This window comes from Arvicanthis niloticus, chromosome 1 (genome assembly GCF_011762505.2).
Source record: "Arvicanthis niloticus isolate mArvNil1 chromosome 1, mArvNil1.pat.X, whole genome shotgun sequence".
Lineage (NCBI taxonomy): Eukaryota > Metazoa > Chordata > Mammalia > Rodentia > Muridae > Arvicanthis > Arvicanthis niloticus.
Window position 1 is genome coordinate 139,750,503 of NC_047658.1, and position 27,722 is coordinate 139,778,224.

The window sequence follows — 27,722 nt, forward strand, 5'->3', positions numbered from 1 at the left end:
TCGGGCATACACAAGCAGACAATTTTGAGGGGTTGCGTCAGCTCTAGTCTACATTAAAATCATGCTAGAGCCCAGGATTTAAATTTCTGAAGGAATAAGCCTCTTTCCAAATTCATGTCTCTGGGGTGTCCTGCTTATGTGCTTCAGGAAGTATCTTATAAGCAAAGGCTATAGATGTCTTTTCTGGAGGGGTCCTGAGACTGATCGTTCAGGGGTCACATTTTGAAAACACACAGTAAGGGACAAGGCAAAAAACCATCTCCTAAGGGTTCTCTTTTGGTAGAACTCGGACTACCTACTTTAAAAAAAAAAAAAAAAAAAGATTGATGTGGGCTCCTTTACCACACCATAAAACCTAAACAGGTCAGGAATCTTTGACGTCTGTTCCTGAGACGCCAAGCTGCCCGACAGTCGCCCACGCGCCGGGTCAGCTGACGCCGGCTCCACCTGCGCCCGGTGTCGCACGCTCCTCGGGGTTTTCCGTCTCTCCACCTGCCCACACCGAGGCTCCGAGACGGACGGACGCACCCGCTCGGCGGCAGCACCGGAGCCCACGCTCGTATTCAGAGGTCCGCAGCCGGAAGCGCGCTCTGTTCCCGCCCCCCGCCGGCGGATCCGGAAGTGGGGGTCGGCAGCCGCACGCCGCCCTGCGCGGGGCCCCCGGGCACGATGCTTCGCGGCGCGCGCAGCCACCTTTCGGCCTCGTTTGCGTCCGCCGCGGTCCTGGCTGCGGCGCTGCTCTCGTCGTTCGCGCGCTGCTCTCTCCCGGGGCGCGGCGACCCGGTGGCTTCGGTGCTCAGCCCCTACTTCGGTACCAAAACACGCTACGAAGATGTCAACCCCTGGTTGCTGGTCGACCCGGTGGAGCCGCGGCGGGACCCGGAGCTGCTGGCGGGGACCTGCACCCCGGTGCAGCTGGTCGCCCTCATCCGTCACGGCACCCGCTACCCTACGACCAAGCAGATCCGCAAGCTGAGGCAGCTTCAGGGACTGCTGCAGACCCGCGGGACCGGGGGTGATGGGAGCCGAGTGGCTGCCGCGCTGGCCGAGTGGCCGCTGTGGTACGATGACTGGATGGACGGGCAGCTGGTGGAGAAGGGGCGGCAGGACATGCGACAACTGGCCCTGCGTCTGGCCGCCCTCTTCCCAGACCTCTTCAGCCGGGAAAACTACGACCGCCTGCGGCTGGTCACCAGCTCCAAGCACCGCTGCGTGGACAGCAGCGCCGCCTTCCTCCAAGGGTTGTGGCAGCATTACCACCCAGGACTGCCACCTCCCGACGTCTCAGGTGACAGCGCGCCCCGCCTTCCCTAGACTCCGGACCTCCTAACTCAGCCTCTGCTCCTGTCCCTTTTTGTCACCTCCCTTTCCCGCTTGGGTTCTCGGGGATGCCGACTTGGCTGTCTCTGTTGTTTTGGTGATATGCTTGTTCATTCACGCATCAGATGCGAATTCCTAGCATTTTCTGCCTGGGGATGCTGTAGGGGACGCTGGAGATCCAGCAGGAAGGGGGTGTGGGGGGAAGGATCGCTCCCATTTTTTACATTACCCATTCTCAAATCGCGCTATCCCTCCGAGTGCCAACCTAGCTTCTTTTCCCTTCCTGGCAAGTAGTTTAACAACTGCGGGCACTCTTCCAAGTAATATAGAACTTTCTTCCTCCCGAACAGCTTATGAGAATTGGAGTTTTATTGTTTTGTTTTTCGAGACAGGGTTTTTCAGCCCTGGTTGTCCTGGACTCGCTTTGTAGACTACGCTGGCTTCAAACTCACAGAGATCCACCTGCCTCTGCCTCCCGAGTTCTGGGATCACAGGTGGATGCCACCACAACATTGGCTTTTTTTTTTAAAAAAAAAAAACATCAGCGTCTTTTCCTGTGTTTTGACATTTACAAGGTGTTAGTAGGAAGCTGCTCCTCAAAGCCTCTATACCTTACTTAAGGTTAGGGTGCCTTGTTTCTTTCTTGTGTTTACTGTAGCTGTGGTCTTTGGTTACATACATCACCTTACCTACTTACTCCATCGTTATACTGTTTCGGAATTTGGGGGCATAAGTAGTGGAATCCTTATTTCACAGGTGAAGAAGCCAAGAGTGTGTCCCCTTCACCACCCTTACATAGTTGTGAACTAGTCAGGCCCAGTGTCCAGGTTTGTGGTTTTGTAGAGTGGTGAGTTTTCCTTCCGGTGTTTTAGGTATTGTAGCAAATGTTAATGCTTTTGTATGCTGGGCATACTTCACACTGAACACCACTGTTCTATGAAGTTGCTAATTGTGTCCCCGGCCAGTCTCTTGGATGAAGAAATGAAGCAAAAAGGACCAGATAATTTGCAGATTTTCATACAGCTAGACATGGATCTAGAGGATCTTATGTAGAGCTTGCTCTCAATCAATACGTCTTTCCTGTATATCACCTGTACATTCCCTGTAACATAACCTGAAGAAAACAGCGTGTAACATTTCCGTACCAAGAGGTGGATAAGTGTTAGCAACTGCTTGTCAGTTTGAACGGCAGAGAACTGAAGCGGGGACATTAGCTGTCAAAGACTCAAACAACTGAGAAAAATTCAGTTTCCCATTTCTTCCCTACTACTTAAAAACCTCTTCTAGAGATTTCCCTATTGTTGTGTGTCATTTGAATAACTCAGCTGGCCAGTGTATGTGTGCTTATTTGTTGAGTGTGCTTTTTAACTATGGCTACTTTTTTTAAAATCAGATTAAGCGAACATCTTCCTAAATCTATTCAAATGAACTTGAGTGTCAAAACATTTGGGACATTTTAAATAGCCCAATAGGGCTGCTGACATGGTTCAGCAGGTTAAGGGGCTTGCAGCCAAGCCTGACACCATGAATTGGATCCCTGGGTGTATGTTGTGAAAGGGAGAACTAAGTCCTACTAGTTGTACACTAAATGAATACCAGTACATTTTTTAAAAGCACAATGTGTACTGTGTAAATATATATTGGACCTCCTAGACTAAATGAATTTCCATCTCAGATTGTATTGTGAAGATTGGCGTTGTCTCAAGAATCAGAGCCAGAGATCAAAACAGCTCAGGGTAAAGCTATCCCTCTTTGTTTCAGTCACGGATTAAATTGACTCTTCTGTCATATGAGATGGTTGGCTTGCCTATTGTGTACATGGGCTTTTGAGAAAGGCCACAGAATCAGATTTTAGCTTTTTATAGAAACAGAACAATGTGATTTGATAATGACAGGTTCTTTGGGGCCATATAAGAAGATGACAGAATTCTCTTATTCGGGATGTTTCTAAAAGAACTATAATCCAATTGGCGAGTAGAGTAGACAGAATTACCATTTGGGGGAATATATTTACATATATTTGTATTTTTGCACATATATTCAGCATAATATGGTCTGGCTTGGTTTTCCATGTTTAGACATAGAAACAGTAGTGTTCTTTTCCTCCTGGGAGAATGAGGATGGTGATGTTTTGAATATAATTGGGAAAAGGCCCCAACAGTAGAAGCATGATAGGTAATAAATGCTTTTCCAATCAGTATTTGTTGCCAACTTGTGGAGGTAATGTAACTTAGTAAATGCTAAACGGGAAGCCATCTGAGAGCTTCAGGCAGAAGATGAGCCTACCAGAGGCACGCCTGGCTTCTGAAATGAAACAGCAGCCCCGAAACATGAATGTTGTTTTGCTGGTTTTTGTAGTTTATGTCAAAACAGAATATTTTGTAAAGTAAGGCAGCTTGGAAAAGTTAGCTGAGAAAATGAAGCACTCCACTTGGAGTTTTGCTCAGCAGGGAGACAGAGCTGTTGAATTCTCCATCTGAAATCATCTGAAAAGTGCTGGTTTTAGTTTGCTTTCTCAGGTGGCCTGAGCTGGACGGAAGGTTTCCCTGGTTGCTCTGTTTTTGTTTGTTTTATGTAAGTACACTGTCATTGTCTTAAGACACACCAGTAGAGAGCATCAGATTCCATTACAGATGGTTGTAAGCTACTATGTGGTTGCTGGGAATTGAACTCAGGACCTCTGTAAGAGCAGTCAGTGCTCTTAACCACTGAGCCATCTCTCCAGCCCCGCCCCCGTTACTCTTGTTTCAAGAAAATATTTACTTTATGTATTTCCTCGTATAGCATGACTTTAAGTCATTTATTTTCAGTCTGCGTTTTAAAAGTCTCTTCTAACATATCTGCTCATGCATTAAATTGTTATAAATGAGGAGCTGTGCTGGGGATGTAGCTTAGCGCAAAGAAACTTGGCCTATCCTACAAAGGCCTGAGTTTGATCCCCAATTCTAAATAAATAAATAAATAAATAAATAAATAAATAATGCACGGGGCAAGACATCATTCTCTTTGGGGCTGGGGAGATAACTGTGTGGTTAAGAGAGACTTGCTCTTGCAGAAGACTCAAGTTCGATTCCCAGTACCCCTATCAGACATCTCAAGTCCAACCCCAGCTCCCCAGAATCTGACGTCCTCTCCTGGCCTCCACTGGCCACTGGACCATGTTCTTGGTCAGTGTTTGTTTTGGTTGTTTTTTCTCCCAAACACAGCTTAATCGTTTGTTAAATGTTCCTTTTGCACACTTCAAATTTTCAGTAATTTGTAATTGTCATTTATGCTAATGATTTCCATACGTGTGCTCTTTCCACTTCAGATATGGAGTGTGACCCTCCAAGAGTTAATGACAAACTGATGCGGTTCTTTGATCACTGTGAGAAGTTTTTAACTGATGTGGAAAGAAATGCCACAGCTCTTTATCATGTAGAAGCTTTCAAAACGGGACCAGAAATGCAGAAGGTTTTAAAGAAAGTTGCAGCTACTTTACAAGTGCCAGTGAACAACTTAAATGCAGGTAATGTATCTGTTGTATTTCTTTTAAATTCTGTTTTAAGCAGTTCAGAGGTGTTAAATGTAAAACAAACAAAAAAAAATTACTCTTCTTAAAGGTCCATAGTTAAATTTATGTTAACTAATTAGTATGTCTTGGGTCAGGAAAATGATATACCAGGCACTTATTTTTATTTTCATCTTCTTTAGATCTTTTATAAATTATTATGCAAGGTATATGAGAGCCTCATTTCTAAGTATTACTTAAAATTTAAAAGTTGCCTTTTTGGATTATCTGTTAGTAAAATAATACAAGTAAAAAACCGTATAAATCCTTTAGTTTTGGGAAACTTGAAGACTGCATGTTAATGTGGGAGAATGGTATGTTTTAGTAAGTGAAAAGTCAAGTGGGGTTTGCAGCTTTTACCTGTAGAGATTCTGAGGACATGAAGAGTCTCTCTCTTGAATGGCTGTAGTGGACTGCTGGCCTGGAGTTTGTCATCTGTAGGGGACACTTTGGAGAGTGGAAACATGGTCGTAAGAGGAAACACGGCACATAGTCGTCTAGCAATGGAAAATTAAGAAAATGAAGTTTTTTCTTATTTTCCAGAACTTTACAATTTATTGTGGATATTGGTAAATACCACTAGGTAGAGAAGTAATAATATGTCTCATATTGTGGATTAGTTTCCAAAAGATTAGAAGAATGTATTGGTGGGAGGGAAAGGTTGAACTCTCCCATGCCTGGCTTGGTGGCGTGTCTTTCGTTTGTCTTGTCGTTCGTTTTCTGGTTATAGGATACACTACCTACTCGTCTGAGAGCTAGGACTGAGACTCCGAATGAGCCATACCATGCCATCAGACATGTACAGTGTCAGCACGCCGCACTGACTTATTAGGTCTTGGGAAATGTTTCCAATGGCTTTTATGTCTAGTCCTAGTGAAATACAATTTTAAAATATTCATTTATTTATTTATTTAATGTATATGAGCACACTGTCGCTGTCTTCAGACACACCAGAAGAGGATATCAAATCTCATTACAAATGGTTGTGAGCCACCTTGTAATTGCTGTGGACTGAACTCATGACCTCTGGAAGAGCAGTCAGTGCTCTTAACAACTAAGCCATCTCTCCAGCCCCTTTTAAAAGATTTGTGTGTGTGTGTGTGTGTGCATGTATGTATATAACCACATGTGTTGCCTGGTGTCTATGGAGACCAGAGAAGGAGGTCAGATCCTCTGGAACTGGTTACAGAGCATTGTGTGCTGTTATGTGGGTGCTGGGAGTAGAACTTGGGTCCTCTATAAGAGCAGCCAGGGTTTTTAATGGTTGATCCTTCTTTCTAACTCCAAAGTATATTTTGTTGTTGTTGTTAAATATATTACCTCAAAAATTCTTTAAACTGAACTGATACAGAATGCATGTATTATTAATTAATTAATGTTGTTCCCATTTTCTTTGGGAAAGAAAAAACAAACAGTAAAATGAGCTAGAAACTAATAACCCGCACATTTTACCTGTTTTCTTCCTCAGACTTAATTCAGGTAGCTTTTTTCACCTGTTCATTTGACCTGGCAATTAAAGGTGTCCATTCTCCCTGGTGTGATGTGTTTGACGTAGACGATGCAAGGGTAAGTATTTTGTTTGTACCTTTTCCTCATGGTTTTTGGTCATTGTATGAATTTTTTTCTTGTTATTACTTAAAGCAGCTTTCTAGAAAATCAGTAGGATTGGGGGATATAAACTGCCTGGGACTAACTCCTGATTTTCCTAAGGAGAGATAAACACTTAAGTGGGTAGTTGGGTTCATAGAACTCAGAAGAATGGTAATTTGATTTCTAATTATCCCCATCCCAATTAAGAACTGACTCCTGGGAGAGGTGGCAGGCTAATATAAAACTGAGTGAGCTGATTCGTCCCTAAGTACTTTTCATGAGAAACCAAGTTCTGCTCTTTGACTAAGATGCTGCCTGGCTCCACCTGCTGGTGGCCATGGTCCACTTCAGTTTTCATTTCCCTTGTTTTCACCTGAGATGGACTTTAAGGAACATAGAAGGATCTCTGCTCATCTTAAGGGACTAAATTTGCCTGATTCATGAGAGCTTGGATCTAGAAAGGGTGGAATAGGAAAGTGTTTTGGATTGTTCAGGATATAGACTTCTGGACCTTAGTTACCCTTACACACATGTAAAACGTCAATGTTTCATATGGGAACCAAGAATTGCTTCCCAATTCTAAAGAAATATATTCCTTGCCAAATAGATCAGGATGTCAAGCTTTGTTTTGTTTTGTAGCAGCTTAGATGTCCATCAGCATGTTAAAGGTCATGCCGTGGTTCTTGTACAGTGTAGGAGGGGCTCACAGGAGAGTTGAGGGGAGTGAAGGATGCTCACTCAGTGCATGGCTGCTGTAGGGTGCTGGGTGCAAGAGTACACGGTGTCGTTTCTGCCTCTCTGTGTTAGTCAGTGCTGGGTGACGGACTTCTCAGCTCCCAGTAACCTCTTGTATTAGGCTCCAAACCCTTTACTTAGAAACGTCTCAGCTTTCCTGCCTTTAATGTGCCCTATTTTGGATGAACATAGGATTTGTCTTTGGAACTTTTTATTTCATTTGCAGGAGGTGTTTTTGTGGAGATAAAACCTAGGACCGTGATTTCCAGGGCCCTTCCCTCATACCAATTAAAAACCTGCTCCTGGGAGGATTGTTGAGGCCAGTATAAAGCTGGGTTACCTCAGAACGGTTTCCCACAGACCTGAGTCTACCGCACCTTCCCAGTCCCCTTTCATGTTTTGGGTTTTAGTTAGCTACAAGATAACAGGTTTGGCTATGACATCATGTTCTAATGGTGCTCCCCCTTCCTTCTGCCCTCTTCTGTTCTTCCTCCCACTGCTGTCTGCCCAATCCAGCCTGTTTTCTGTTTTCTGTACCTGAGAGAAAGCATGAGATACTTGTCTTCTTTTCCTTGTTTCCCACTTTCATTTCCTGGCCTGTGCCTGGTAGATGTCTTTCTTCTACCTTATTCTACCTTTGGCTGGACACTTTTGAAATGAAAGAGTACCATTAATAATTTTTCCAGTATAAGTACAAAGACATCTCTGGTCACTGTTCACATATGTTATAATATTTTTTCTCCTCCCTCCTCACACTTCATGGGTCCAGGGAATGATCAGGAGATCATTTTCAATATTATATAAATTATAATCTTTGACAAAAGAGAAATATCATTTAACTTGTTTGCCCAGGTTGCCATAGTTGTTGAAATGTTTAGGATGTGATTCAGTTGGCTGCCTGCTGGCTGCCTCCTTCCTGTTCTGGTGGCTTTGTCCATGTGGTTCCAGGTAATGATTGACCACGCCCACTTCGAGTGTACATCACTTTCCTTGAGGTGGTCAGAACCAGCCTCTGGAGACCCTGCCCGCCACCTACTTGCACATCCCTTGGCCACCCTCATTCACTTCCTTGTCTTGCAAACGTTTTACTCTTGCTTTCTGTACATCTTCTCCCTTTTAGCAGGTGATTTGGTGTACCACAAAACCTGACCCCACATCTGTCAAATGCCTCAGGGTGCCCCTGGAACTTTGTGATGTTAAAGATGCTTCTTTTTCTTTTCAGAATTACGTATCTCTTTATTGCTGAGTCCTCCCTCTTAGTTGTTTTGAAAACTTTCAAACCACTAAAAGTGTTGAGAATGATACAGTGAGCACTTGTGCATCTAAACAAGATCATTCTCCTCCATGACCATAGAGAGATGACCATTGTATCATGTTCTCAGGTATCACAGTATATATAATAACCACACCATAGGACAAACGGCCCAACACACAATTTTTATAGGCATCTTAATAAAGCCCTGTATAGCTGCTGTTCTTAAATCCAGAGTCTCTTCAAGGATCTCTGATCCGTTTGGTGGTGTGTCCAGACTCCTTCCGTCTGGAAAGCACACCAGCTTTCTTTCATCTGCTGTGCACTGGCATCTGGTAGGAAACTAGGCTTTTTTCCTGCAGAATATATTGGATATACCTGTATTTTTTACTTAACATAAGTTCGGATTAAACATTTTTGACAAGAATTCTACTTAAAATCCCTTGAATTCTCCTTCTAAATGTATCCCATCACAAAGAATTATGTCAGTTTGTCACATCCTTGATATGTTTGATCACTTGAAAGTGTTGCCTGCCAGGTTTCTGTATTGTGGGCTATCAAAGAACTCTGTGTAATCAAAGAACTCATATAAGTAACCATGAATTAACAATTTGAAATATATGTTTAAATAAATTAAGGGTTTCCCTTTATATATAAAAAGGAAATTAGTTAAATATATATTGTGGCTAGATGAATGGTCCAGTGATTAAGAGCACTTACAGTGCTGGCAGAGGACTCAGAGTCACCCACACTGTGGCTCGCAGCGTTCTTTAACTGGAGGGGATCTAATGCTTTATCCAGTCTCCAAAGGCTCCTGCTTGTATGTGGTGCACAAAAAAAAGCCATTCAAGCACACACACATGCACATACTTCTCTTAATTAAAACAAATATATAACAGTGTCTTTTTAAGTTTTTTTCTTCAGTGATTTGATTAAAAATAATTTTATCTGTTACCACTTAGAACTTTATGCAGTGGGTTTACATAGTGAAGTATTTACAGATGAAATAAAATTCTGTCGAGGATTTACCTGAGAATAATCCATTGGTAACTAGAACATAGTTGAAACATGATTGACTAATTGATTATTGTTGAAATTGAATGATGGGTACACATGAGATTATTATACTGCTATAGCTTATTTTTTTATGTTTGAAAGTTAAAAATGATAGCTTGGTGAGATGGCTCAGCTAGTAAAGGTGCCCAGCCTGACAACCTGAGCTTGGTCAAGTTGTCCTCTGACCTCTGCTCCTGACATGCACCTGCCCATACAGACATGCGTTTGTGTGTGCACACATACACACACTAACATACACTAAATGTATAGTGCATTTGAAATGAAGAGACATTTACACAATGTCTCTGGTCCCCTTCTGCTGTTATTTAGCAGACAACTGTTTCACTGGATGTTTTATGTCCCATTTTTGCTTAGAACTAAAAATGCAAGATGATAAGCATGTGGTGATCGGACAGTTAAGATAGAAGTCACCAGAAGGCAGTTCATTGGCAGTCAGGCAGGTCTTTGTAGAGACTAGAGCCAGCTGCTCTCCGTCTCATTGCCTGGTTTACAGCTCTGCACCATCGTCTGTTGTAAATGTTCCTGCGTACCCTATTCTGTGGTCAACTTTTATGTTTAAGATGTTCACATAAAAGTCATTCCCATTATCCAGATCTGCCATCTGGTAAACCTGTCCACAACATTTAAAACCTCAACTTCTCTTTAGATCTTTCACTCTAGTTGTTTGTTTATTCAGCTATTCTCAAGTCAGTTATGAAACTTATACTTGGCTGTAAAACCCTGTTGAACCTGTACCTTTAAGCTTTTTACATGACATAAGTGTGCACAAGGTGATTTGTAATGGTCACTTGCCACTGTTTTATTCCTAATGCTGTTGTGTTATTTCTGAGTAGATTAATATATTTTTACCCAGTTCCTTTTATGTTGAAATCTTCTTTTTCCCTTTTGCTGACTTTGAGGTGCTTTGTTTGGGGTCTAGCACACTGGTCTAACTGTGCTCCTAAACTTTGACTAGCACCAAGATTGTCTGGGAGCTCTTGTCTTAAAATTATTAAAAAGTCACATTGACTGTAACTATAAGTCAGAAGAAATGGGTCAGAGCTGATGGCCTTTGTTTCCTGTTAGCCCTGACCAGAAGATTTGGTGCCACAGTTGTTGCTGAGTGCTGGACTGTGGACAGTCCTTAGATGCCTGGGGCAGCAGTTGTGGGCAGTGACTGTCAAACTTGTGCTGCTTGCTCTCTGATGGAATTAGTGTAACTTTTCTGAGACTATTAATCAGGACTTTGTTACATTTCTGGAACTGTATTGGGAATCACTTCTGAAATGTTTCTGTTTAGGTTCTGGAATACTTAAATGATCTGAAACAGTACTGGAAACGAAGTTATGGCTACACCATTAACAGCCGGTCCAGCTGCAACCTGTTTCAGGATATTTTTCTACACCTGGACAAAGCAGTTGAGCAGAAACAAAGGTAAAAGCCTCCTTAAAAAGTGGAGTACATTTGCAGCTTACTGTTTGTAAGCTTCTGGAAAATACCATACAATGCATAATTTCAAAAATATATTTTTATTAAAGCTTGATATGGTAATTGATATTACCCAATCAATATGTTAGTTTTGCTGAAGTCATATTGCATATTGTCCTCACCATTCCCTTTGTAACAGTCACTGTGCAGCTGCATGTGCACGGTGAGTGTGCAGTGGTCTTTATCCACTTCACAGTGGCATGTGACTTCTTTCTAGTTTCTGTTGTAAAATGGCTTCTGCTCTGAATATGCAAAATGTTTTTATTTTAAAAAGGAATCTCTCATTTGGAAAAAAGAGACACTTTTGTTAACATTCCTTCTTGTGAAATTGTTTTTACAGTGTGGGCAGGAGGGTATATAGTGAGTGGTAGAGTGTGTGCCAGGTATGAGGTCTTCAGCACCAGAACCAAGCAAACAGAAAGAAAAGCTTCATGTTAGAAGTGTTTAATGGAACCTCAGCCCTGTTTCATTTGACAGATGCTTATTTACAGACGTTGACCAAAACGGGGCAGTAAAAGCTGGGGAGGATCTGTTACACCGTAGTTAAAGTACTGAGTTTCATTCATACAGCACTAGTTTGTAAAATGTTCTTGGGTTTAACAGGGGTTAGAAGAGAAAAAAAAAAAACTAATAAAACAAAACCCCCAGTTAAATTAATTCGGTTTCTGCTACCAGAAACATTTTTTAAATTATATATGTTTTATTTATTTATTGTGTGGATGCCAAAGGACAGCTTGCAGGACTTGATTTTTCTCTTCTACCATATGGGTTCTAGCTATGAAACTTGGGGCTTGGCAGCAAGTCCTGTTATCAGCTAAGCCATCTCCTGGTCCAGCCAGAAGCTTCTGGGGGTGAGGAGATTTCAAGTAAAGATAATCAGAGTTAACCTTTTCCTGCTTGATTTTCTGAATGGCTTCCAGCTCTTTCACTTTACCAGATAACAGACCTTTCCCGTTTGATCGTTGTTCATTTGTTCAGTGTTGAGTCTAAGGGATGATAAATTTATAATTGTGTTAGGAGGCTCTTAAATAACTTTATCAGTAATGTTTTAAAGTAAATGAGAATTTTTATATACTGAAAAATCAGGATAGTATGAGGAAATTCCAAATAACCCCAGTCTCAGAATTGAAAGACCCAGCTATTTGTTGAGTAGAATTCTTTTTTTTTTTTTTTTTTTCTTCTTTTCCTTTTTTCTTTCTGTTTTGAGACAGGTCTCTTTATTATGTATCTCTGGCTGTACTGGAACTGTGTAGAGCAGGCTGGCCTTGAACTCACAGTTCCTGCCCCTGAGTGCTGGGATCAAAGGCATACACCATCACACTTGGCTGTGGTCGAGTGGAAGTCTTCTCAAAATCTCACGAGTTTTCTTGTAGCACTTTAGCGGCTGGGACAGAATTATGAGTTTGAGGGACATCCGGGGTTACATAACAAAACCCTTCCTCAATAAACAAGCAGATAGCCTCAGACATAATATAGTCCTAGTCAGATAGATAGAGGGATACAGTAACATTATGAAATAAACCCATGTATAGTAGGCCATCCGTATCCTTGGGGTTCCTCTTTGGTATTAACTATGAATCTAAATTCACATGGGTCCTGAATATAGAGACTCTTTTACTTGTCAGTATTCTCTGAACAATGCTTCGTAGTAACCTTTCTATAGCTATTAGAAATAATCTGAGGATCATGGAAAAGTGCGTGGCAGGATAAATGTAAGTCATATGTAAATACCACATCATTTTATATGTGAGCTTCCATGGGCAATCACAGAACCAACTCCCTATGAATACTGAAGAACAACTATGTATGTTAAATTGGTTTTCAACAAAAAATGCCAAGGCAATATGATGAAAAGGATGTCCTTTGTAACAGATAATGCTGGGACACTTGGATATCTATGCTAAAAATGAGATACTTAGACCTTTCATACTACAAAGAGTAAGGAAGTACAGATCTTATTGTACAACCTAAAACTATAAATCTTCGGAAAGAGAAAATAATAGCAATGACCTAATTATAAGAGATTAAACTCATTCATAACCTTGGATTGAGTGAGGCTTTCTTAAATGTAATACCCAAAACATGATCCATTAATAAAAATTCATTAAATAGATTTACCAAATTTTAAACTATTCTTCTCAAAGGGTACTATTTGGGAAATAGAAAATATTTGTAAAATTTATATACATATAGTAATTTGAATCCAGAATATACGGAGAATTACATCTTACTTAATAAGAAATTGTGCCCCCCCTCTTTAAGGTATGAAAGAGAGGTTACAGGTATAGTGATGGAATGTGTACTTTAAAAGCATATGAATCCATTGGTTAAATACCTATATTCTTCCTCCCCCCCCAAAAAAAGAGAAGTACAAAAGATTTACACAGATTTCATTAAAGAAGACATATGGATGGCATATGAGAAAATGTTCACCATAATCTTCTGTCATCCATCACCATGGATGTCAGTGTCTCAGTGAAATACCACTGAGCACCTTAAGCTGGGGAAATAAAAGGGTCAACCTCAATCATGGCTGACAGAAATGTAGATTTGTAGAGCCTCTTTGGAGAACGTTGGCAGTTACTGACATAAACATCCACGTGACTAAGCAAATTCATCGAATGTATCCACTCAGTAGTGATGGATATCTTTTGATGATTTCTTATGCCTTGGGCATTTCAGGGTTTGTAAGTAATGGGGTTTTTTTTAGGTTGTGTAATTCTTTCTTTTAACATTAGATGGTAGTATTGAAACTATTGTGCCATGACATTCTTGTACGGGAGTGCAATAAATGTGTACTGTTTTGTCAATTCATGAGCTAAAACAGGCCAACTTGGTCTCTTTAAAGTTCTGAAGAATTTATTCAGATTTTAGGTTGTTTTTTAATGTCAGGGCTATGGGGTATAACTCATGGGCTATGATCTTTTTAGTGCTGAATATTGAAAAATGATGGAATAAATCATGGGAGAGTTTATATAAACAGGGTGGCTGTTCCCTAAGTTTAGATTCATGTCTAGCTTTTTTATGGATAGACAGGTTTTCATTGCTGTCCTGCGTGGGTTTAAGACATTTTCAATATACTGCTGTCTTCAGTAACTAACCTTGGATATAGTTGGTGCTGTACATGTGTATGATGTAGTATGTGGTGTAGATGTGGGTTATCTCCAGTGCTGCTGCTTCTCCTGCACTGTTTGTCTAGTGCCTCCCAGACAGCTCAGCGCAAGGCACTGTCATTCTGGACCCCCATCCTCCTCACTTTCTCTGTCTAGGCCTTGCCTCCTCTGTGTGTGTGTGTGTGTGTGTGTGTGTGTGTGTGTGTGTGTGTGTGTGTGCATGCGTGTGTCTCATAGCATCTGTGGAATTCAGAGAATAACTTGAGGGAGTCAGTTCTCTCCTACCATGTAGATTACAGGGGTCAGACTCAGGTTGTGAGACTTGGAGGCGTTTGAGCCATCTCTTCAGTTGTCTTAAACTTCTGGTTTATGTTTTTTATACTCTTGACATTTTCTTTATCCTTATAGCTACCACCTCAATTTAGGCTAATATCTATTTTCTAAAAATATAGTTAGTTTGCTTGTATATGTGTGTAATAGCTGTGTGTGTGTGTGTGTGTGTGTGTGTGTGTGTGTGCCTGTGCCTGTGCTTGCACAGATGTATGTGTGCAGGTCGAAGCGACACCAGTGTTGACCGTCTTCCTCTGCTATTCTCCATCCTGCTTTCTGAGACAGGATTTGTCTGAACCTCATTCACAAGTTGGCTACACAGGTTGGCCAGTGAGGTCCAGGGACCATCCCTCTTATATGTACGCCCCAGCTCTGGAGTTATAGATACATGCCACCACGCACAGCTTCCTGTGTGGGTGCTGGGATGTAAGCAGCATTCACTGATGCGTCTCCTCAGCTCCCGCCTGCATCTTAGAAACTGCCTTCAAGGCTTCTCCTGAGCTTGGTCTTACTAACTTACTAACTCCACCCCAATATAGTCTTTTTTTTTTTTTCCCAGAGCTGAGGACCAAACGCAGGGCCTTGCACTTTTGCACTTGCTAGGCAAGTGCTCTACCACTGAGCTAAATCCCCAACCCTTTTTTTTTTTTTTTTTTTTTTTTGTAGTCTTCTTCCTAAGGAACAGTTCTGATCATGTGACTGGATAGCTGGTGTTTGCTTAATCTTCTTACTGTATTAACCATTTATTATATTTGCATAATAATTTCCTTGTTGCATGTGCGTCTAAACTGTATATATTTTTAATAATCCCAATTACATCATAGTGATTCTTGCCATACTTACTTTGCTCTGGTTCTGTAGTTGTTATTTTAGAAGTTCCTTAAATGGGGGACTGGAGAGATGGTTCAGTGGTTAAGAGCACTGACTGCTCTTCTAGAGGTCCTGAGTTCAATTCCCAGCAACCACATGGTGGCTCACAACCATCTGGAATGGGATCTGATGGGATCTGATGCCCTCTTCTGCTGTGTCTGAAGACAGCTACAGTATACTTACTTATATAAATAAAATAAAATAAACAAGAAAGAAGTTCCATAACCTTTAAATGCCTTGCTCAGTAGAATTGGCTGCCTATTGAGAAGCATGTTCTCTTGTCATATAATGATTCTAGCAAAATCTGAATAAATGTCTGAGAACCTGAGGGATGCTGTTACCAGTTAAGACAGTGGTTCTCACCCTTCCTAATGCTGTGACCCTTTTTTTATAGTGTATTAAATTTTTTTTATTGTTTCAGTTATTAACATTCCAAATGTTGTCCCCCTTCCCAGTCCCCCCTCCAAGAGTTCTTCACCCCAACCCCTCTCCTATTTGCCTCTGAGGAGGGACTCCATCCCCCTATCCCCCTTACCCACCCACTGAACCCTTTAATATTGTGCCCTGTGTTGTGGTGACCCCCAACCAAAATATTATTTTCTTGCTATTTTATAACTGTAATTTTTCTACTGTTTTCAATTGTAATGTAAATCTCTGGTTTCTGATGCTCTTAAGTGACCCGTGAAAGGGTCATTCAACCCTCAGGTTAAGAACCACTGAATCACAAGGAAAGACTCAGTTCATTTCAGTTCAGCAAGTTCTCATGGCACAGCAGTGACCTGGGCATGATGTTAGATGTTGGCAATGCTATCAAAAGTGACCAAGAAGAAAGTTTTGATTGTTTACACGCCAGTAAAGATAATAAAGTGATTGAGACAAAAATCTATGGATGATTAGAATAATGTGAATAATTAGAAGAGTGAATCATTCCAAGGTCAGGTTAACTAGAAAAGGCTAAATGGCCTTGAATAAAGTAAGTGTAGTATGGTAGGATCTCTCCTGATTTTAGAACCGTATTCAGTGTTTCTCAACTTCCACACTCCTAAGATGAGTATCCCCTGGCAAGTAAAGCATACCCACAGAACCGCTGTTAAGAGCTAGAAGTCTTCCTATTATATTTGAGTACTAAGGGTGTTCATTTGCAGGCAATAGAGATTATGCAAAGACACATACGTTCAAATTGTCTGCAAGAACTCATGCTCCAGATGGGAGAACGTTCATATAAGAGCATCTATATATAAAAACCAAAGTGCTCAGGGAGGTGAATTGGAATGATGATGTCACATGCAAATCTTTATGGGAAGAGATGTCTTTGTGGATAATCAAAGACCAAAGAAGTACTCCTACTAAAATGTGTCAGTTCCTCATGTTGTTTTTACAGCTGTATTGAATTACAGTTAACATAAAATCATCTCTGCATAGTTAACTTATACAACTTGCTGAATTTCACCTGTGTGCACACTGTCATTAGCACTTAGTCTCTTTTTAAGATTTATTTTTTACTCGTGTGTGTGTGTGTATGTGTGTATAGGTGTGCTTTTGAACATGGCAGAAGAGGGTGTCAGATCCCTAGGATTTGTGAGCTGTTCAGCATGGGTGTGGGGAACAGAACCCAGATCCTCTGGAAGAGCAAGAAACTGAACTGTTGAGCCATCTCTCTGGCCCTCTTCTTTGTCTTTTGCTGATACCTCCTAAGCTGACTTGTCAGACCAGGAGACCTCTCTTCCTGTGCATTTGAGCCTTTGCCAGTTGGGCTTGTCAGGCTTGGCAGTGTATTGCTGATGCCTGCCTCCTGGATTTGGATGTGTGGTTTCATGTGTGACCTAGTGGCTGACATTTAGAGCAGTCCCTCCGGACTCCGGAGCTCCCTGCCCTGCAGTTTCTCTTCTATGATCTGTACCATGATTTCCAGCCAGTGTTCCTTCCCTGGCCCTCACTTACCTCAGGGCTGCCGTGGTCTCTGCTCCATCTCCACCACGGTCTGCACGCGCTAAACAGTCAGCCTGGGAGGGGCTGGGTTCAACCTGTTTGTCTTCTTTCTTTCTCTGATGTCTGACTAACAACTACTGTTTCATATAATTCTTGTAGCTTCCTGATGCTAGTCGGGAGGATACCAGAGCCTTATCCCTATTCTTTTATCTTTTGAGCTTAACTTCTGAATGTTTTTATTTCAAAAGCACATTTGTGTCATTTTAGTTCTAGGCTTACATTGCCAAATGCATACTTCTCCAGAGACTTACTGCAGTCAAATGTAGAAGATGACTTGTAAACAGAAGTTATTTTTCATAATTTTCTTCTCAAAGGTTCTCATAGCTCTGGCAGTACCAACCATTTGTTTGTGCTCTTACGTAAGTGTGTAAGTTGTGAGATTTGTCTAAAGCTCCATCTGATATTCCTGGATCGTGTTTGCAAACATAGTTTGTGTAACACCAGTTGCGTGTGAAACAAATTAAGAGCTTTAGAAAGATCTAGCTGAATGTGCTTGAGGGAAAACATGCAATTATTAGTTTTTCTTACTGAGCATTTTGAATTACTTAAGGCATTTTACCTACTTTAAACATATACATAGTCTCATTTCTTGGTGTAATTTTAGACTTCAGATTAAATGTGGCTTAGGTTGAAGACAATAAAATCCCCTTTATTATATAATTAAAACAAGGATGTAATTTACAAAACCACATTCTTCCTGGGTAACATGAGGTAATTCACTTGACTACACTGGACTTCTTATTCTTCAGATTCGATTTAGGAGCTAAGGAGATGGCTCAGTGCATAAAGTGTTCACTGTGTAAGTCATGAAGATCTGAATTTGAGTCCCCAGCACCCATGTAAAACCAGGGCCTGACAGCCCACACTAGGAGGCAGAGAGAGGTGGAGCCCGAGGGCTCACTGGCCAGCTGGTCGGCCCTTCTACTCAGTCGCAGTTTGAGAGATCCCATGTCAAACATAAGGCAGAGCATGAGACTCCACCTGTAGCCGAGGAGCTGTAGTTACTAGTAGGGCTGGGCTCAGGATAGGGTGACCACTGCCCCTTAACTAATCCGACAGTCACATGCCCATGTCCACGCAAGCAACCTTAGTGCATTTCCCACATGTACATGATCTCTCTTTAGTGTGTCTATCCCACTGCCCTGTCTGTCCTGTCCCCTTTCCTCTTATGTGTGTGAGAGCATGTGTGTGTGTCTGTGTGTGTGTGTGTGTGTGTGTGTGTGTGTGTGTGTGTGTGTGTGTTGAAAGAGGGAAGGAGGAAGGGAGAGCTTTCCTCAGTCAGACACAGGCACATTTACTCCCATTTGCATCACCAGTATTTGGACTTTATCATAACTTGGCCCTGAAGTGCTGACTCAGCAAAGGTTGACCGTGAAATCCAGGCACATTCCTTGGGATACAGTCAAGGCAGAAACTGGGCATTTAGTGCTTTCATGAAGTGCTTGGGCCTGTATGAACGTGAACTGGAGCAAACCGATTCCCAGGAGTTGGCTTAGAACTTGATGGAGCTATTCAGTCTTAGTGCTTGGAGCAATGGCAACATGTTCCTAGAAATGAACTCTAATTGCTTCTAACTACTGATTTCTCCTTTCTCTCTCTTCCTGATTGGCCGTGAAGTGAGCGGCTCTACTCAGCCAGGCTCTTCCTGCTGCAAAGTGTTCTGTCCAGTTGCCTCAGCAGGAGAGTGAATGTGACTAAACCCTCTCTGAACATGAGCCAGAATAAATACCGCCTTTTAAAAAGTCAGAGCCTTTATCAAAATTGTGAGCATACTTTTAATGAGTTCTGATAAAGATTAGATCATATACTCTTTTATATTTGGTTTTAAAGTATTTGGAACAGGAATTATAACATAAGCTGATCAAAAACTTTTAAAATAGTAAAACTCAGTGGGTCACAAAAACAAAACAAACAAAAAGACACAAGCAAGAAGAAAAATTGTTGGGAAGAAGAAAGGTTTAGAGGAGTAGGAGACTAGGGAATGACAATGGCCAGCACACAGTGTGTGCACGAAAAACTCCACAACTCACAGAGCCGCCCATAATTGAAGGTCCTTACCCCGCTACAACACACACACCGTTTTGTTGTTCCGGTGTAATTTAGAAGAGAAACATGATATTTTTTCCCTTGGATGTTTATATTACTTAAATCTATCCCCCAAACAGAAATTTGAGTAAGTCTTCTGAAAGTGTAAGTGTGAACAGATGTTTAAGGATTATATTAACCCTTCAGAGGAGACGTTCCCCTTTTGACATACATGTTTCCATAGATGTCATTGAACAAAGGTATATCTGATATTTCACCCATAGTTTTGAACAACAAAGTAGAAATCAGTTTACATACTGCTGCGTCACCTGTTTATAAGTGAAGGAGAGCATTCTTAGTTATAAATGGACCCTTGACTTTGACCTTAATGATTTGAAAAAAACTCAATTATTGTCTAAGGTAATTTGAGTCATATCTCAGAACTGATTCAGATGCTTTTCATATGCTCTAGGAGTCTTTGGAAGTTGTTCTCTAGGAAAGCCTTGACCAGCCGAGGTTGCTTTGTTATCTAGTTATTTATCTACTTATTTTACTTAAATGCCCAATGATAACTAAGTTGAATTCAGGCTATAGGAAACAAGATAATGAAGAAAAGCATATGTTTTGAGAATTAAGTAGTTTATGCTCTGAGCTGTTATTAATGGAAGTACCATGTGACACAGTCTGTCATGATCACAGACAACCCAAGTACCCAAGCAGCTAACTTGGGAGGAATTAGATCCAGCCAGACTGCACAGAGAACCCTCCCCAACCTTAATTCAATGCTCTCCAGTTCCAGTTCGCCTTCTTACCCATACAACCTCAACATAGCCATCTACTGAAGTCTTTCTGTGTTGTATTTAAAATGAAAAAAAAGAATGAGGTGTGTGTGTGTGTGTGTGTGTGTGTGTGTGTGTGTGTGTGTGTTGGATATATGTGGCACTGCCTGCCTACATTCCCAGAACAAGGGAAATAGAGGCAGAATCATCAAATATTAGACAGTAGCTTGGGTAAATAGTGAGTTCCGGGAGAGAGTGGCTGTGCGGCGAGGAGAGATCGGGAAGTATGGGGAGTGCTAGGATGCTTGCCCATGCAAACAAAGCCCGGCTTTAACCACGAGCACAAGGAGAAACAAGAAATTTTAACAGTTTTCATTTTTTTTTTCTTACTGTATACCACATCTTAGGTGGTGGCTGGTCCCTGCCTTTTATATATCCTTGGAAGAGTTTATGCCAAGTGAGAACTTAGGCCATTGTCTTACTCCCTGTGATTTCATACGGACATGCTTTTGAAATTGGTGGCTTCAGATTCCTAGACTAGAACCTTGTGACATGCGTAGCACTGACACACCGCAGTCTTGCTGAATTCTCAGGTGAAATACTGTTCTGTTCCCAGGTGAAAGCCGGCTTGAGATGAGTGTCTGACATCCTAGATGGCTTGTTCTACTCTGTGCGAGAATTTTCTTACACATGAGGAAGTTACGGGTTTTTTCCAGATCACTTATTTTAGATGATCCTTTGTTTTGGCTGGGATTATATCTATTAAGCATAGCCACAGGCTACCTGGACTTGTACTTTACGTTTGGTGTTTCAGGGTATTTGGTGAGATTTAAAATATTCTGTCAAGTGACTGTACTGCTTGATATGGTACTTGTCTTCAGTATAGTGTTCTACACTTATATTTTAGAAAGAGAACCAACCTCAACCGCCTGTTGGACTCTTATACCACCAATGTGTATGACCTCTGACCCCTACTGCTAGAGCTACCCAGCTCTTATGGCATGTGACTGTTTGCTGTCCCACATTGTTTTGCTGCTCTGTGCCTATGCTGGTTTAGGGCTATGGTTCAGTCCAGCAACTGCAGAGGAAGTGGCTTACCTTCCTTTGGCATAACTTGCTTATGTCCTCAGTGATTGGCTGTGGGGGACCCGCCTCCCACTGTGCTCACTTCAGCACATGCTCACGTTTGTTAGGGCTTTGGCCGACATGAGCTTGCATCCAGAGCCGGAATAGCAAGCCACACATTTATTTTGAATAATTCTCAGGTATAGTCTACCTGAAGGAAACTAATCTTTTAAAATATTGACCTTAATGGCCTATGTGGTAGTACATGCCTTTCTTTAATCCTAGCATTTGGAAGGCAGGGGTTGGGGACGGGGTTGTAGGCAGATGAGTGAGTTTGAGGCTGGACTGGTCTACATAGTAAATTTCAGGCCAGCGAGAGCTACACAGCAAGACCCTGTTTCAAAAAATGAAAAAAACTAAATCAGATTTAGGGCAATAATTTTCTAGAGGTAGGCTGTTTTCCTTGAACTCCCCCTGTAAGTTTAGTGGATAGTATTTTTCTAGTGAGTTTAGTTGGTTGTGCTGACAACAGCCATCAAGGTGGCTGTATCCTCTTCATCTCTACAAGTGTGCTCCTCCATTCCCAGCATAAGCCAGGGCAGGCAGCAGTGTGTGCCTGGTGCTCTCCAGACACTGCCCCTGAGCAGGTTCCTCCTGCAATGGGAGAACTCCTCAGCAGTCGAGGGCTACTATCTGTAGGAGCCAGAAAGAATTTCCTTGTTGTTATCTCACCTGCTTTTCTCCTCGCCCCACCCCACATGAGAAGAGAAATGAACTTGGTGCCTAGCCCTTTGGCATGAAGTGATACTTCTGCCACACCTAGCAGATTAGCCAATGGATCTTTGAAAAGGCTGTTCCTTGTTGCTTCTTGCAAATTTTAATGTGGCTATTGTTTTTTAGGATCTTTTATTTTAATAATAGCAGTATCACCCTGTTCTCTTTTTCTTAGTTACAAGAACATCTGTTTCCAGCTGGATGCTTTGAGCTGCAGAAAGGGCAGAACACACACACACACACAGGAAATCATGTTCATTCCTCCTTTTTTTGACATTATTTCATAACCTGCAGGCACCTTTGAATTAGCAAAGTCATATCATAATCATAATTATATGACTTGTTATTTGTCTTGTCTGGCAAATGTAAAGAAATGTAAAGTTCTGGTTTTTTGTGTGCTCCCCCTCCCCCCCCACCCCCCACCCCCACATATTGTGAACTTTGACAATAGAAGTTGTTCTGTATTAGGGTATGATGTGGTGGCATTTATATAAAAAAAACTACACTTTTTATTTCTGTTGTAAACTGTCTAAAATTTAAAATTTTTGTTTTTATGTGTAGATTTTGCTTGTGTATGTATGTACATCACATGTGTACAGTGCCCATTGAGGCCAGAAGAGGGCATTAGGGTCACTGGAATTGTGGTTACAGATGGTTATGAGCCATCATGTAGGTGCTGGGAACAGAACCCAGAAACTCTGGAAAAGCAGCCAGTGCTCTAAACAGCTGCTCCATCTCTCTAGTCACCAACTGTCTAGAACACTTTAGGGATAATCTCTTATATACTATGTGGAAGCATCACCTGTCAATAAAATCTGATGGCCAATAAGCTGAGGCAAGATTAGAAGGTGAGACATCTGACAGAGAGAGGGGCAACTCTAGGAAAGTCAAGGGAGGGATTCCCCACCTGCACTCAGAGGAAGTTGGCTGTATGAAACTGAGGAAAGGTAACTAGCCATGCGGCAGACATAGAATAATATAAACAGGTTAGTATAGGTTACAAGCTAGTTGGTAAACAGACCTATCTTATAGCCTAGGCATTTATTCATAAATAAATAGCCTTCAAGTTATTTGGGATCTGGGGTGTGGGTAGAAAAGCCCATGCTTACAAATAATTTTAAAATATAAGTTATTCTGAAATTTGGTCAAATGCCAAAAGATAGTCATTTATTTGTGGTTTACATGGCTTCCTTTATGAGTCTAACATACAAACATTTTTATTGCTCATAAAATTTCCAATAAACTTTTTAAAACTTTTGATCTTTTTTAAAAATTACTTTTAATTTTTACTTACGTGTAAGTATGCACACATGCATGCAGGTACCCACAGAGGCCAGAAGAGGGCATCAGATTCCCTGGAGCTGGAGTTGCAAGCAGTTGCCTGATGAGGGTGTTGGGAACCAACCTTGGGCCCTATGCAAGAATAGCATGTGCTCTTCTACTGAGCCATTTCTCTAGCCCCACAATAAACATTTTAAAGCACCATTTTTAATTTCTGAAAAAATGCTGATTTTATAATATTATTGGTAGCAAAGGAGACAAGATTTTTTTTTTTTTTTTTTAGTTTAATTTTAAAGAATCTTCAGTTTTAAATTTTGGGCCAGGACTAGGGTTGTAGCAAGCAAAGTGGTAGAACACATGTGTTCTTAGGTTCAAATTCTATTCAGATGGGTCACATCCGAGATTTACTATCTTCTGTAGTTGGATGTGTTTAACGGGACTTTGAACTCCTCATTTGTACTCAGCTCTTTGGTTTCCTCCCAACATGCATGTGTATGTGTGTTCATTGGATCAATCCTCACAAATGCCTGTCACTTCAGCCCTGTGGGGACAGGGACAGAATTACTGGGGCATGCTGAGTTCTGGCCCCACCCAAAAAATGGGTTTGGGGAGAATCCTCCTGTCTTAAAGGAAAATACAGAGGCCAACACTCAGCACCTTCTTCTGGCCTCTGTGCATGTGCAGAGGTACACACACACACACACACACACACACACACACACACACACACGAAAAAGTAAGTATTTGGAAAAAGAAACTTGGAAAGATAAAAGACAGCACTTGAAGTGCACTCATTCATTGGGGAGCGCTCTATGGATAAGTCACCTCAGGGAGAGCTTGCCCAGCGCCTCACAGAAAGTGTTCAAGTGAGCACGTCAGTGGCCGTTTGTCAACACGATGGTCATTTGTGTGTTCTATTTTGGGTAGATTTGCAGTACTCTGGATCTTGATTCCTAGAACTTAGTACTCAGTGTGAGATAGCTCAGCTCCCTCACAGAATTCCAGCCATATGCTTGAGTTACATACAGAAAGAACTCTTAAAGCAGGAGCCTTCCGGGTGGCTCAGTGGGTAGTCATGCCTGCCGGGCCAGTCTGACCACTGAATTCAGTCTACTGGAATATTTGCTGAAAGGAGACAGGCCTGATGTCTGACATTTGACTCTGACCTCCACACACGTGCTGTGGCAGTAGTAAGCCTACCCTAACTTACACACTAGATGTAATTATTAAAAAATAAATAAGATGAGATTACATTTTAAAATGAGAAAATTAATTACTATTAATTACAGGTATTATATTTTATGGCATGAATTTATAAGTTTCCCCTTCAATTTCTCTTTGAAGGTCTCAGCCCGTCTCTTCTCCAGTCATCCTCCAGTTTGGTCATGCGGAGACCCTCCTTCCCCTGCTCTCCCTCATGGGCTACTTCAAGGACAAGGAGCCCCTGACAGCATACAATTTTGAGGATCAAGTCCATCGCAAGTTCCGAAGTGGTCGCATCGTACCTTATGCCTCCAACCTAATATTTGTGCTTTACCATTGTGAAAACGCACAGACCCCTGAAGAAAAATTCCAAATACAGATGCTTCTGAATGAGAAGGTGTTACCCTTGGCTCACTCGCAAAAACCTGTTGCTTTGTACGAGGATCTGAAGAGCCACTACCAGGACATTCTTCAGAGCTGTCACAGTAGTAAAGAGTGTAACCTGCCCAAGGTGAACATCACATCTGATGAGCTCTGAGGAACCTCAGCAGTGCTTTACTGAGAGGGTTGTGTTTGCAATAGGTAGTCACTCTAGAGGCAGCGGCAGGAGGATCTTTGTGAGTTCAAGGCCAGCCAAGGCTGCATAGAGAAACAAAGCTTGGTCCTCTGTCTTTTCACAGAAAACAGCAGTTTCTTTCAGGATCTGGACATACGGGTAAGACATGACTCTCCCTGGAGCAGTTCTCTTCAGAATGAAAACTAATTCAGCGAAACAGCTGTCCCTCCCAGTGTTTGCAGAGCTGAAATTTTCCTAATGACCTAAGAAGATACTGATGTAGAACGGTATTAGAAAATAACACTTCAAAAATGTTGGATACCAAAGCACAGTGGCGGCTGGGTGAGCTGCAGTGATTGACAGAGATGGGAACCTGTGGTCATGTTGGGTTCCCTCCTCCTTCATTCAGGGCACAGATGACATCACTTAGTCATAAGTGTGGTAGAGTGGAGCCAGACACAGAAAGAAGTCTAATACAAATATCCAGCCAGACAGGAAATTGGCATGCTATCAGGAACCAGGCTGAAGCAAAACTGAAAGTGTGGGATATTTTTGTTTATGTTATTTATAAAAATATTTAAACCCTGTCAATGATTGCCTTTAACCTCCAAGTAGGTCTTGCAGAATCATCTTCATTTTGTCAGACCTCTCTGAGGTGAGCAGTAATAGGAGGCCCAGCCCGGCAGACAGATGCTGGTGTTCCTTGACTGTTGATGGTTGTCTTTTTCATTCTATCATGGCTTCCCTTTTTATATCTTGATATTACATAAAGTGTATCTTTTGGTGGTTTGGATTTTTTTTTTTTTAAATAAAGACCTTACCTGCCTAATTGTAGAGATTTGAACCCCAATCAAAAAATTTTTGAGTTCTCTCAAATACCATAAAAGTGTTTGCTACAATAAATAAAATTCTTGTGACTTTACAACCAAGTCATCCCTGCTCTTATTGATAGTGAAGTGTTGGAATTCTAAGTGTTTGACTTGACTAATCAACCTAAGGCAATCTCGCCGTTTCTTCAAGTGAATGGGCTATTTTAATGCATCATATTCTGTTTTGAATTCACTTTAAAGATGATGCCTTTAAAAGAGAGGATTTTGTTTGGGTTGAAAATGTATGGTTAATCTTATCAAACCATGTCAGTTAAATCTCAGTATAATCTGTTGCATTCATTTTACAGTTTACTTTTGAGGAAAGGAATCTTATGAAAATAAATCTATAGTCAGGCTATGCCTGTGTCTGGACAAACTGTGTGTGGTGTGCATGAGGACATTTTCAGCCAAATTCCCATTGGCTAAAAAATGAAAAGATTCATTTTAGGCCTTAAAGAAAAGCTAAAATGTTTACCATTCTCATACCAGTCAAAATGCTTCAAGTTATTTTAATGTTTAATCAGATTAATTTTTTGGTCAGTAAAACTGCACTAATTTAGAGATATAGTTAAAAAAAATTTTTAATGCTCTCTTCGGAGAGTAAACGTTTTTTTTTCCTATTTTTTAAATCCAAGGAGAGGGAGGAGCCAGCAGGGTGGTTCAGTGGATGAAGTGCCTGCCTGAGCACTTCAGTCAGATCTCCTGGACTCATGTGGTTAGAGAGACTCCCTCAAGCTGTCCTCTGACCTCCCCGTGTGCACATGCATGCACACACATGCTCAAGTGGTAAGGTTTAAACATAGCTAGAGGCATGTTCAGAATTACATTAATCACTGGACTGCGTGGCTTTGGCAATCTTTTTGAATGGAATTTTCTAAGGTTAACAAAAGTAGTACTGATGAATAATTAAAGCAATAAGCCAGCACTGGGGGCTTTAAATATGGTACTCACGTTGTGAAAAGATGGTGCACAGTATTTCCAGAAACTAATCCTAGAACAGCAAGTATTCAGAGCTGGGTACTGGTGATTACTGTGAACATGGAAGAGACATGCCTCTGGCAGGTATGAGAGGCACTTCCAAGAAGATTAGCATGAGAGACAGACCCTCCAGAGTGGGTGGTGGCCCTTTCCAGCATCCGGATATAAGGAGATTTGGAGGGAATCTTTTGCTGGTGAATTTGGCTATTTCTGCCATTGCTGCTGCTGTCACCATCCTCCAGTGACACCAGACACGAGCGTCTTTGGGCTTCCAGCATGGGTTGAAAACTAGCAGTTTCCCAGGACTCATCCATGCCTTTAGCACCATACTGGGACTGCTGAAGCATCAGGCTTCTTAGCCTGAACAGATACAGGTTTTCACTTCGTAGCCACGGTTGGAACTACCTGGTTTGTATTGGTTATAAGCTATTCTATATTACCACAAGTGCACACACTCAGTTCTGTTCAGTAGAAGACCCTGTCCAATACAGACATGATAGAGATTCATTTACCTTTCTTCCAGGATATAAATCCTACAAAGAAGATATGCTTTGAATGAAATTGGTCCCCACAGACTCACATAATTGAATTTTTGGTTACCGGTTAGAGTGATTGTGTGACTGGGGGTGGGGTTTAAGGTTTCGAAAGCCTACATCCAGCCCTAAGCTCTGCCTCCAACTTTGGATAAGATGTGAACTCTCAGCTATTGCTCAGCACCATGCCTGCCTGCTGCCACGATGGTCACCATGCCTGCCTGCTGCCACGATGGTCACCATGCCTGCCTGCTGCCACGATGGTCACCATGCCTGCCTGCTGCCACGGTGGTCACCATGCCTGCCTGCTGCCACGATGGTCATAGACTAACCTATAACTAAGCAAACACCTGATAATTTTTTTTC

The 27,722-nt window shown here is 41.6% G+C and overlaps 1 protein-coding gene across 2 annotated transcripts; it reads left to right on the top strand.

Annotated features, from left to right (window-relative positions):
- The first annotated feature begins 534 nt into the window (after positions 1–534).
- On the top strand, positions 535–25,901 carry Minpp1 (multiple inositol-polyphosphate phosphatase 1). 2 transcript variants are annotated; one of them, XM_034484389.2, is made up of 5 exons: positions 535–1,288; positions 4,631–4,828; positions 6,339–6,436; positions 10,804–10,937; positions 24,562–25,901. In XM_034484389.2, exons 1-5 carry the CDS (start codon positions 670–672, stop codon positions 24,956–24,958), a joined length of 1,446 nt encoding a protein of 481 aa, XP_034340280.1. In that variant the 5' UTR covers positions 535–669; the 3' UTR covers positions 24,959–25,901. The 2 variants fall into 2 exon arrangements, with proteins under 2 accessions (XP_034340280.1, XP_034340286.1); XM_034484395.2 differs by lacking the exons at positions 6,339–6,436; positions 10,804–10,937 and having other exon boundaries at positions 24,562–24,815.
- The last annotated feature ends 1,821 nt before the right edge of the window (positions 25,902–27,722 follow it).